At 46.7% G+C, this 13051-nt stretch overlaps 1 protein-coding gene across 1 annotated transcript in view; it reads left to right on the top strand.

Annotated features, from left to right (window-relative positions):
* Positions 1–3284: 3284 nt before the first annotated feature.
* Positions 3285–13051, top strand: part of myl4 (myosin, light chain 4, alkali; atrial, embryonic) — a 34788-nt gene continuing 25021 nt past the window's right edge. The window contains exon 1 of the mRNA XM_080213775.1: positions 3285–3470. Coding sequence (XP_080069901.1) covers positions 3357–3470 — 114 coding nt within the window. The 5' untranslated portion in view covers positions 3285–3356. The remainder of the gene's footprint in view (positions 3471–13051) is intronic.

The following is a 13051-nucleotide window of genomic DNA, read 5'->3' as shown; positions in this document are numbered from 1 at the left end:
AACCGGAGTTCCTGGCACTGTGAGGCAGCAGTGTTAACCACTGTGCCACCGTGCCGCCCCACTTCCTTTGTCTCCCCTGAAGGGTGTGTTCAGTTCCATAATGGAGGGTTCACTCATTATGGGGACCTTTCACCATCTTTGTTTCATTGCCAGTTTCTCTATTATTTAGCAGTTGAGTGGGCACTAGGTAACAGTGGGCAATTGACACCTGGGTATAGTGGTCAGTGTGTAGTGAGGTCAGTGGGTAGCGAGGTCAGTACATCCAGTGGTCAGTGGATAGAAGGTCAGTGGCCAGAAAGTTTAGTGGGTGAAATGAACAGTGGGTAAGGATTTCAGTGGATAGAGAGGTTAGTAGGTACAATAGCCAGTTTGTAGGGAAGTCAGTGGGCACAGATGTTAGTGGCTAAAATGGGTAGTAGGTACAGTTGTCAATGGGTAAAATGACCAATGGGTGTAGTTGGGCAGTGTGTACAGTGGTCAATGGGTACTGTTGGGGCAGTGGATACAGTGGTTTGTGCATACAGTTGGGGCAGTAGGTACTAACAGAAAGCAAAGAATGGAGATAAATGAGTGTTTTTTTTGGTTGGTGATCAGTGATTTTTGGTGTGCCTCAGGGATCAGTGTTGGGACCACAAGTGTTTACGATTTACACAGATGATTTGGAGTTGGGGATCAAGTGTAGTGTGTCAAAATTCGTAGATGACACTAAAATGAGCGGCAGAGCAAAGTGTGCAGAGGATGCTGAAAGTCTGCAAAGAGATATAGATAGTCTAAGTGAGTGGGTGAGGGACTTAGTAAATGTGAGGTCATCCATTTTGATCGGAATAACAGCAAAACAGACTATTATTTAAAATTGCAGCATGCTGCTGTGCAGAGGGACCTGGGTGTCCTTGTGCAGGAATCTCAAGGAGTTGGTTTGCAGGTGCAGCAGGGAATCAAGGAAGCAAATGGAATTTTGTCCTTCATTGCTAGAGGGATGGAGTTTAAAAACAGCGAGATTATGTTGCAGCTGTATAAGGTGCTGGTGAGGCCACACCTGGAGTACTGTGTACAGTTCTGGTCTCCTTACTTGAGAAAGGATATACTGGCACTGGAGGGGGTGCAGAGGAGATTCACTCAGTTGATTCTGGAGTTGAGAGGGTTGGCTTATGAGGAGAGACCAAGTAGAGTAGGGCTATACTCATTGGAACTCAGAAGAATGAGAGGAGATCTTATAGAAACATATAAGATTATGAATAGTATAGCGGTATAGATAAGATAGAAGCAGGGAAGTTGTTTCCACTGGCAGGTGAAACTAGAATAGGGAGCATGGCCTCAAAATAAGGGGAAGCAGATTTAAGATTGAGCTGATGAGGAACTTCATCACACAAAGTGTTGTGAATCTGTGGAATTCCCTGCCCAGTGAAGCAGTTGAGGCTCCCTCACTGAATGTTTTTAAGGCAAAGATAGATAAATTTTTGAACAGTAAAGGAATTAAGAATTATGGTGAGCTGAGTTCACGAAAAGATCAGTCATGATTTTATTGAATGGCGGAGCAGGCACGAGGGGCCAGATGGCCCACTCCTGCTCCTAGTTCTTATGTTCTTATGTACAGTGGACAGAGGATACAGTGGGCATGGATACAGTGGATAGTGTGTACAGTTAGGGTAATGGATACAATGGACAGTGAGTAGTGGATACAATGGGTAGTGGGTACAGTAGGCAATGGGTATAGTGCGCAGTGGATACAGTGGGCAGTGCATACAGTGGGCAATGCATGCAGCTGGGGCAATGGATAGAGTGGGCAGTGTGGAAATGCGTACATGGGCAGTGGGTACAGTGGGCTGTGCTTACAGTGGGCAGTGCGTATAGTTGGGGCAGTGCATACAGTGGGCAGTGAGTACAGTGGGCAGTGCATGCTGTGGGCAGTGGGTACAGTTGGGAAACTGTATACAGTGGCAGTGGGTACAGTTGGGGCAGTGAATTCAGTGGGCAGTGCATACAGTGGACAGTGGATACAATGAGTAGTGGGTGCAGTGGGCAATGGGTGTAGTGGGTGGTGGGTACAGTGGGCAGTGGGTGCAGCTGGAGTAGTGGGTGTAATTGGAGCAGTGGGTACAGTGGACAGTGCGTACAGTGGGCAGTGTGTACAGTGGGCAGTGGTACAGTGAGCAGTGGGTGAAATTAGAGCAGAGGGTACAGTGGGCAGTGAGTACAGTGGGCAGTGAGTACCATGGGCAGTGGGTACAGTGGACAGTGCGTACAGTGGGCAGTGTGTACAGTGGGCAGTGTGTGCAGTGGGCAGTGTGTACAGTGAGCAGTGGGTGAAATTGGAGCAGTGTGTACAGTGAGCAGTGGGTGAAATTGGAGCAGTGCGTACAGTGGGCAGTGGGTACAGTGGGCAGTGGGTACAGTGGGCAGTGCGTACAGTGGGCAGTGCATACAGTGGGCAGTGTGTGCAGTGGGCAGTGTGTACAGTGAGTAGTGGGTGAAATTGGAGCAGTGGGTACAGTGGGCAGTGGGTACAGTGGGCAGTGGGTGCATTTGGAGCAGTGAGTTCAGTGGGCAGTGTGTGCAGTGGGCAGTGGGTACAGTGGGCAGTGGGTACAGTGGGCAGTTGGGGCAGTGGGCAGTGGGTGCAGTTGGAGCAGTGAGTTCAGTGGGCAGTGCATACAGTGGGCAGTGGGTACAGTAGGCAGTGGAAATCTGTACCTAGTGGTCACATGGATGAGAAAGAAAGGTGGGGATGGGGTTTTATTAAGTTGATAAAAGCTTCTTCCTGAACGTGTTGCTGCTGTAGACAGGCACTGACACCTGGCAATGCCCACAGCTCCCCCAGGCTGGGGTATACTTCAGTCTCCAATGGTGCTACCCATAACGAGAGCTATTTAAAGATGTGGAGCATCATCGCTCTGATCTCTGGGTCTCTGAGCTCCAACAGAAAACGGGGTTATTACCAAGCTCTGGCTTTTGGACAATTAAAGGGACACTTTCACCGCAAGCCTACTGTTCATTTACAAGCACAGCAGCCCAGAGAGTGAAGCTATGTCCAAAGCTCACCCTTACACCAGTGCAGCTGTGAGCATCTCCTGCTGCGGCTCTCCTCCCCTTAAAGACTCTTCCGGAGGGATAGTTCCCTTTAATTGTATTAGCTCAGCTTTCGAGAGCTGTCGGTTTCGTGGTTGCCATGGCAGCTGCGGCTGATGGAAGCCGCCAGCGAGGCTCCGTTATTCCCTGGAGGGATGGAGATTTCTTCCATTTATAGTCAGTGGTTGCAGCTTTCTCAGCTGTCTAGTGGCGGAGTGAGGGGGCTATATAACACAGGGCTGGGGGGGCTGCGGATACTCTGGTCTTGCAGACGCTGCTCCCACTGAACCATGGCCCCCAAGAAAGAAGTGAAGAAGGAACCTGCCAAGGCAGCAGCGGCAGCCCCCCCTCCTCCGGAACCAGCCGCCCCCAAGGAACCTGTCTTCGACCCCAAGAGTGTGATGGTGAGTAGGGCAGAGAGGGTCAGCCGTGTCCAGCCTGACACTGTGATCATTATTCTGTGTAATCCACTGTGTGACTTATTAAAGGAGACAAAGCTCGATATTCAGCAGATTTCCACTAATATTTTTTTGAATGAAAACCCCGCCGTGGTCTAAAGATGATAGCTTTTTAATTTTCAATCTAGACTCCATGAGTGTGGAAAGATTAAATAGCAATGTAATTCCCGTACCTTGTGCAGGGAGAGTGAGTACCAATTCTATCAGCTCCCCCTTCTCTTTGTTAACATGAAATAAATGCGAGCACCTTTATCATTTCCTCCTCTCTCCCCCCCACCGCCTAAAGACTCCCACCGTCACAAGATCCAAGCTCCCTGGTTTCAGGACGACTCTATAGGCAGAATCCAGCAGCCTCCGTTACACCTTGAGGAGACCTTGACTCAGTGACACCCATCACTGCGGCAGGCACCTCGCTAATTCCTCTCCTCTCTCACCCCTTAAAACCTCCAAATCCCATCCTGGCCCAGAGGGTGCTGAGGGGAGCTCTTTGCTCCTTCCCTCCTCTCCTCCAAACTATATAAAAGAAATAAACCTTCTCCAGTGTAAATTAATCTAACTCCTGAGCGAATCTGCATTTCCTATGTTCCTGCAATGGTGAGCTAGCAGGAAGCTGTTTGCTTGAGCTGCAGTCTCCTCTACTGTCTGGAGGAAGGTTTCTCTCCGTGGTGGCTGTGTCAGCTGAAATTGTGTGTAATACACGGCTGTCCCTGATCACAGAATGCCTGCCATGGCAGCATCCACACTGCATCACCCCCAGGAACAGGACTGGCCCTCATAACATAGAACCCCACAGTACAGAAACAGGAGCTAAGGCACAGATACAAGCCTTAGTCTAAATGAACCGCAGGGCACTGCAGATAGAAGCGGTGGCTGGACGAGGTCAGCCCGCTGTCCCTCCTGGCTGTGTGACCTCCCGCGCTGTGTCAGCATCGACACAGCTGGAGAGCTTTACCCTCCCAGCTAACAGCTGGCAGGCCACTGGTGCACAAGATCGGTCTCAGTCTGCGCACTTAGGTTCCCCAGGAGAACGCTGTGCTGAAAGGTTATTTTATACATTGAAAAGTCTACAGTCCATTAACTGAGAGAGAGAAATACAATCCGGCGTGGTGCAGCATTGCTCAACAGGACTGAATTCAATCAGAGTGAGAGTGAAATTTCCCCAGACGCTGCAGTTAGCACACAAGACTCTTCAGTGTTGCACTGGTTGGTGATCTGTAACAGTAACCTTCATTTGGCTTAAAGTTTATTTATTTATTAGCGTCACAAGTAGGCTTAAGTTGATACTGCAATGAAGTTACTGTGAAAATCCCCTAGTCTCTACGCTCCAGTGCCTGTTCGGGTACATTGAGGGAGAATTTTGTACAGCCAATGCACCTAACCAGCACGTCTTTTGGATCGTGGGAGGAAACCGGAGCACCGGGAGGAAACCCACGCAGAACGTGCAAACTCCAAGCTGGGAATCGAATTTGGGTCCCTGGTGCTGTGAGGCAGCAGTGCTAACCCACTGTGTCAAAAGGAATAAAGTTGAAGGTTTCTCTGGGCTTGAATTGATCCCTGGGTGTCTGGTTGACCCAGCTGGAGAGGGAGAGAAGCAGCAGTGAAATCTCCTCTCTCCAGTCGCTCCTGTGGCAAATGAATAGAGTCATAGAGATTTACAGCATGGAAGCAGGCCCTTCAGCCCAACTTGTCCATTCCGCCCTTTTTTTTAAACCCCTAAACTAATCCTAATTGACTGCATTTGTCCCATATTCTCTATATCCATCTTACCTACGTAACTATCTAAATGCTTCTTAAAAGACAAAATTGTATCTGCCTCTACCACTACCTCTGGCAGCTTGTTCCAGACACTCACCACCCTCTGTGTGAAAAAATTGACGCTCTGGACACTTTTGTATCCCTCCCCTCTCACCTTAAACCTATGCCCTCTAGTTTTAGACTCCCCTACCTTTGGGAAAAGATATTGACTATCTAGCTGATCTGTGCCACTCATTATTTTATAGACCTCTATAAGATCACCCCTCAATTTTCTATGCTCGAGACAAAAGTCCCAGTCTATCCAGTCTCTCCTTATAACTCAAACCATCAAGTCGCGGTAGCACTCTAGTAAATCTTTTCTGCACTCTTTCTAGTTTAATAATATCCTTTCTATAATAGGGTGACCAGAACTGTATTCCAAGTGTGGCCTTAACAATGTCTTGTACAACTTCAACAAGACATCCCAGCTCTTGTATTCAATGGTCTGACCAATGAAACCAAGCATGTTGAATGCCTTCTTCACCACTCTGTCCACCTGTGACTCCACTTTCAAGGAGCTATTAACATGTATCCCTAGATCTTTTTGTTCTGTAACTCTCCCCAACGTCCTACCATTAACTGAGTAAATCCTACCCTGGTCCAATCTACCAAAATGCATCACCTTGCATTTCAGAACAAAGAAAATTACAGCACAGGAACAGGCCCTTCAGCCCTCCAATCCTGCACTGACCATGCTGCCTGACTTAACTAAAACTCCCTATGCTTCCGGGGAGCATATCCCTCTGTTCCCATCTCACTCATGTCCTTGTCAAGATGCCCCTTAAAAGTCACTACTGTATCCACTCCCACTACCTCCCACGGCAACGAGTTCCAGGCACCCACCACTCTCTGTGTAAAAAATCTGCCTTGTACATCTCTTTTAAACCTTGCGTCTCGCACCTTAAACCTGTGCCCCCTAGTAATTGACTCTTCCATCCTGGGAAAAAGCTTCTGACTATCCACTCTGTCCATGCCTCTCATAATCTTGTAGATTTCTATCAGGTCCCCCCTTAACCTCCGTCGTTCCAGTGAGAACAAACCAAGTTTCTCCAACCTCTCCTCATAGCTAATGCCCTCCATACCAGGGCAACATCCTGATAAATCTTTTCTATATCTTCTCCAAAGCCTCTGCATCCTTCTGTGGTGACCAGAATTGAACATTATATTCCACACTAAAGTTCTATAAAGCACCAATATGACTTGCCAATATTTAAACTGAATATCCTGGCCGATGAAGGCAAGCATGCTGTATGCCTTCTTGACTACCTTCTCCACCTGCGTACACCCAGGTCTCTCTGTCTATCAATACTCCTAAGGGTTTTGCCATTTACTGTATATTTCCTATCTGTATTAGACCTTCCAAAATGCATTACCTCACATTTGTCTGGATTAAACTCCATCTGCCATCTCTCCGCCCAAGTCTCCAACTGATCTATATCCTGCTGTACCCTCTGATGGTCCTCATCGCTATTGGCAAATCCACCAACCTTTATGTTGTCCGCAAACTTATTAATCAATCCAGTCACATTTTCCTCCAAATCATTTATATATATTACAAACAGCAAAGGCCCAGCACTGATCCCTGAGGAACATCGCTTGTCACAGCCCTCTATCCAGAAACGCACCCTTCCACTGCTACCCTCTGTCTTCTTTGACTGAGTTTTGTATCCAACTTGCCAGCTCACCTCTGATCCCATGCAACTTCACCTTCTGCACCAGTCTGCCACAAGGGATCTTGTCAAAGGCCTTACTGAAGTCCATATAGACAACATTTATCTAAATTAAACTCCATCTGCTATTCCTCAGCCCACTGGTCCAATTGATCAAGATTCCATTGCAATCAGAGATAGATTTCTGCACCGTCCACTATGCTACCAATCTTGGTTTCAGAGGTAAAATGCTGAACTGTGCAGTGATATCCACTCCCCTATATAAACAGTCACTAAAGAGGGAAGGGGTTAGTGTGGAACTGAAAGCCAGGAGAAGGTGGGAAAATAGAGAGAAAATTGAAGGGACAAAAACTCAAAAAAGAGGATCTGAATGATGAGAAGGGAAGAAGCAGAGAATGATAGGAATGGTACAAATATCATAGAATCCCTACAGTGCAGAAAGAGGCCATTTGGCCCATCGAGTCTGCACCAACCACAATCCCATCCCATATCCTTACATATTTACCCAATAATCCTCCTAACCTACGCACCTCAGGACACTAAGGGGCAAATTTTAGCATGGCCAATCAATCTAACACACACATCTTTGGACTGTGGAGGAAACCCATGCAGACACGAGGAGAATGTGCAAACTCCACACAGACAGTAACCCGAGCCAGGAATCAAACCCAGGTCCCTGGAGCTGTGAAGGAGTAGTGCTAACCACTGTGCTACCGTGCCGCCCACTTAACCCATTAACCCACCCACTCACTTAATCCACTTAACCGTGGCTTTTACCTGCAGATAATTAAACAAAGTTTTCACTGCTGAATGAGTTTAAAAAGAATATTGAATGCAGCTGGGATGGAAAGGGAGAAAGTAATTGACATCGAGAGAAATGAGTAAAAGGTTTAGGAGGTTTTCACTTATACTCAATCAAAAAGGCTAGAGAGCAGAATTAGTTCATATATACAGAGACTTGATAGAAGGTTGAGGTAGTGACAGAGAACTGACTAATGGCTCATATTGTTCCAAAGCACAGAATGGAAGTTTATACAGGACCTGGGAATTACAGACAGGGCAGCATCGAGTCAGTGGCAGGAAATAGAATAAAATTGACATGAATTCCAAAAGGCTCGTTTCTGTTTAATTATCCTGATAGAGTTATTTGACAAATTAATGGAAAGAATAGACAAGGGTATTGCATTAGATAATACATACTTAGATTTTCAAAGGATGTTTGTTAAGGTGCAACATGGGCTGAGGTGAGGATGGAGTGAGGAGGAAATACTCAGGATGTTTCCGGCCCCAGTCGGTTTTATAGTTAATCAGGTTGGAGAGATGTCAGAAACAAGAATCAGTGCTGGGACCTGCTTATTCGTCACTTGCATGGATGACTCTAATTTGGGAACAAGGAAGTAATTTAGTATCAAAATTTGCAGATGATACCAAACTAAGGGGCCCACAGCTAGCACTGAGGAATGCAGCATCTGGAAACTTGCAGAGTGGGTGGTTTCGTGACAAATGGAATTTAATATATAAATGTGAGATGATACACTACTAATCCCCCTGACACTGGGGTCAATTTAGCATCGCCAATCCACCCAACCTGAACATCTTTGGACTGTGGGAGGAAGCTGGAGCACCCGGAGCAAACCCACACAGACATGGTGAGAATGTGCAAACTCCACACAAACAGTGACCTAATGCCAAAATGCAACCCGGTCCCTGGTGCTGTGAGGCCAACACAGTAAGAAGTCTCACAACACCGGGTTAAAGTCCAACAGGTTTATTTGGTAGCAAACGCCACTAGCTTTCAGAGTGCTGTTCCTTCGTCGGATGAGCAGGGAGTGGGCAGCAGTGCTAACCACTGTGCCACCGTGAAACCCTCAGATAATGAGCTTTGACAAGAACCAGAAACTAAATGGGACAGAAGAGTAAAAGAATCTTCAGATACAGGTGAATAAATCATTAAAATCAGCATCATGGGACAGCAAGACAATTAAAATGTCCCCAACAAACTGAGATTTATTTACAGGGATGTAGAATTCAAATACTAGTGGTATTCCAGTACAGGACTCTGAGCAGGTTATGCTTCAAGACCTTTGTGTCTAGTTCTGGTCTTCACTCTGTAAAGAGGACATGGAAACACTGGATTAAAATATAAAAAGGATTTACAAGGTTAGTTCAGGAGAGGTTTAAACAAGTTGTTGCTTTGAGGAAATCTGAGGAAGGTGTTTAAATGTATCAATATACAGGCTGGATGTGGAGAGTATTCTTCCACGTGTAAAAGAATCTAAAACTCAGGCCAATAAAGTAATATTACTAATGAATACAATAAGGAGATAAGGTTAGAATGTGGATCTCATCAACGTGTGACTAAGGTAAAGAATTCAATTGTTTTCGAAAGGGAAATGGTTAATCATATGAGAGAGAGCACAAGAGAGAAAATCGCACAATGCTTTGACAAGATGAGTTTATTAGAATGGGGGGTGACCAGTGCGCGGTTTAAACAGTGTTCAGACTTGAGTCTGTGCTGGATATTCTATATATTTTTACATAGAGAGGAGAATGGAGACAGAGAGAGGTTAGAATAACAGGGCCAGAAAGAGATAGGATGGAGCGACAGAGGGATTGAAGGTGATACTGGCGATAGAGAGAGGGGGAGATGTGGGACGGCACAGTGGCACAGTGGTTAGCACTGCTGCCTCACAGCGCCAGGGACCCGGGTTCAATTCCCAGCTTGGGTTAGTCACTGTCTGTGTGAAGTCTGCACGTTCTCCTCGTGTCAATGCGGATTTCCTCCGGGAGCTCTGGTTTCCTCCCAAAGTCTGAAAGATGTGCTGATTAGGTGTATCAGCTATGCTAAATTCTCCCTCAGTGTGCCCAAAGAGGCGACCAGGGGATTTTCACAGTAACTTCATTGTAGTGTTAATGTAAGCCTACTTGTGACACTAATAAATAAACTTTAAAAAAGGTAGGGATGGAGAGAGCAACATGGAAAGAGGAAGGATTTAATGCAGAGAACTGTGAACATTTTGTCAGGAAGAGCATAGAGCAACAATACAAAATAAAGTGTGTAATTCTAAAGGGGGCGCAGGAACAGTCACTCTGCTGCAGCGTCGGACAGCACAGAATGGGACATCGACATAGAACAAACAACACAGCACAGGAAACAGGCCCTTCGGCCCAACAAGCCCGCGCCGCCATTTTAACATTCAGTGAACACCTCATTCCAACTCTTCTTCTACCTATGACATCTTCCTCTTTTCCACAATGACTCCACCAAGACCAGCCTGGGCACCGTGGATTCCTTCAGCATCATCACAGGCGCACAGCAAGACTACAAACTCTTCCCATTCCTTTTCCTCTCGGTAACTAATTACATCAGGAGGGAGGCAATGGTGGGTACAGATGTTGGTATCCCATAGCAACACCACAGAGCTGGATTCACAGATGACGTCATCCGAAGAGTTGCCCTCACTCCGAGACAAGACCACCGGGTTTGAGAATAGCCGTGTCCAGGACGGTCTGTACATCACTGCGAGGAAACCCACCCTGTGTCGACTGGACAGCAACAAGACCGTCCCATCACCGGGCAACAGAACATCGAGGACATCAACCACTTCCTCTACCCTGGAAACAACATCTCCAGCGAGGGTGACACAGAGATGGTCGTCCACACAAGAATCAACAAAGCGCAATCAGTCTCCCAGCAGGTCCACACAGTCCGGGGATCCAACACCCTCAACACGGCCAGGAATTCTATATCTCCATAGTAACACCAACCGTAATCAGTGGCACATTGGCACAGTGGTTGGTACTGCTGCCTCACAGCGCCAGGGACCTGGGTTCAATTCCCAGCTTGGGTCACTGTCTGTGTGGAGTTTGCACGTTCTCACCATGTCTGCATGGGTTTCCTCCAAGTGCTCTGGTTTCCTCCCACAGTCCAAACATGTGCATGTTAAGTGGATTGGCCATGCCATATTGCCTGTTAGTGTCAGGGAGACTAGTTAAGGTAAATGCATGGGGTTATGGCGATAGGACTTGGGTGGGATTGTGGTCTGTGCAAGCTTGATGGGCCAAATGGCCTCCTCCTGCACTGTAAGATTCTGTGATTGTATATACCAGTGAGACATGGGAAAGAACAGCAAAGGTGTCACATAAGTATCTTTCGCCTGTGTGGCTTACGCAAGATCCTGGGTGTCACACAGAGAGACCCCACTGATGAAGTGATGGACAGAATTGGGCAGAGGTTCCTGTGGGACATTGTGACAGAGAGATGCTCGAGATGGCAAGACACAGATTTCACCTCCCGATATGTAGCCTATCACAGGGGCAGTAGAATGGACAACACCAGCTGGAAGAAGAGGGGCCATCTAAAGATCCCACAAATACATTTAAGGAGGGGCTTCAAGAGTGCGACACGACCCAGAGCGGAGCAAAAGAAAATGTGATGGAGCAGGGCTGGTGCTGCCCAGGGTCCCACTCCAACCACAGGAAGGATCATCAGAGAGAGCTGGGGTTTATGTGCATGATTCAGTGAAGGTTACAGGACAGGTTGAGCAAATGGTTATAAAGGCATACACCACCCTGGGTTTTACAAATAGAGGCATGAAGTACTAATGCAAGGGAGTTTCGATGAATCTGGCTGAGCACCAAGTGGAGTATTTTATCCGATTCTGAACGCCACACTTTAGGAAAGGTGTGTGAGAGCAGTGGAGAAAGGCCTGGGTGAATCCAGGACTAAATTATTTTTTCAGAGAGTCAGCAAGGATTGGATAGGCCAAAGGTTGGTTCTGTATTGTAAACACTCTCTGACACTTTGGAGGAGAGACAGCCAGGGTTCTGGTTCATGCTGAACTGATATTGACCAAGGATGATAATCCGAGCGGAAGCACCATCACTGAGTGTCCCAAATCTCAATGTAAATATATGGGATAGTGATTAGCTGATGTGATTATGTGATTGGTCAATGTGAATTCCCAGTGGGATTGGATGTTGTGGTTGGGCTAGAGCTTTGGTGCTATGAATTAGAAAGATGTTGCATATTAAAATTGGGTAATTAGTGATGAGGTTGGTGATGTGTTGTATTTAGGTGTTACAGTCTGGGTGTTTCATTGGAGCAGTGATGATACACTACATATCAATGATGTGGCTAGGTGTTGTGATTGAGTGAGGGGAATTAAATTTGTCGGTGAAAAGGCAGTGTGACATTACTGACAGTTGCTATAAAAACAGCTATTGGGAGCAAGTTATAGACCGGAATCTAATCGTGGAGATTGGAGTGATTTGTACGCAGAATAACATAAAAACAGAAAATGCCGGCTAAATTCAGCAGCTCTGGCAACATCTGTGGAGACAGAAACAGAGTTAACTATTTCGAATGGTTAGGCGGCAGGATGGAACAATGATTAACACTGCTGCCTGATAGCTCCAGAGACCCGGGTTCGATTCCTTAGGTCACTGTCCGTGTGGAGTTTGCACGTTCTCCTGTGTCTGTGTGGGTTTCCTCCAGGTGCTCCGATTTCCTCCCACAGTCTACAGGTTAGGTGCATTAGCCTTGCTAAATTGCCCCTTAGTGTCCGGGGATGCGGAGGTTAGAGGGATTAGCAGTGTGAATATGCGGGATTACAGGGATAGGGACTAGGTGGGATTGTTGTTGATGCAGACTCAATGGGTTGAATGCGCTCTTCTGCACTGTAGGGATTCTATGATTCTCAGTTGCTTTATATAGAATAACAGATGCCCAGGAGAAAGCTACGGACTGGAATCTGCTCCTATTTCTTATGTTCTTATGTTCTTATATATAGAATAACAGATACCCGGGAGTGAGTTACAGACTGGAATCTAATCGAGGGGTTTGGGTTGGTTTATATATAGAATAACAGATACCCGGGAGTGAGTTACAGACTGGAATCTAATCGAGGGGTTCGGGGTGGTTTATATATGGAATAACAGATACCCGGGAGTGAGTTACAGACTGGAATCTAATCGAGGGGTTTGGGTTGGTTTATATATAGAATAACAGATACCCGGGAGTGAGTTACAGACTGGAATCTAATCGAGGGGTTTGGGTTGGTT

The sequence above is a fragment of the Carcharhinus amblyrhynchos genome, chromosome 27, assembly GCF_965287045.1.
Source record: "Carcharhinus amblyrhynchos chromosome 27, sCarAmb.v2.hapA, whole genome shotgun sequence".
Taxonomy (NCBI): domain Eukaryota; kingdom Metazoa; phylum Chordata; class Chondrichthyes; order Carcharhiniformes; family Carcharhinidae; genus Carcharhinus; species Carcharhinus amblyrhynchos.
This window is presented reverse-complemented; position numbering and strand designations above follow the sequence as displayed.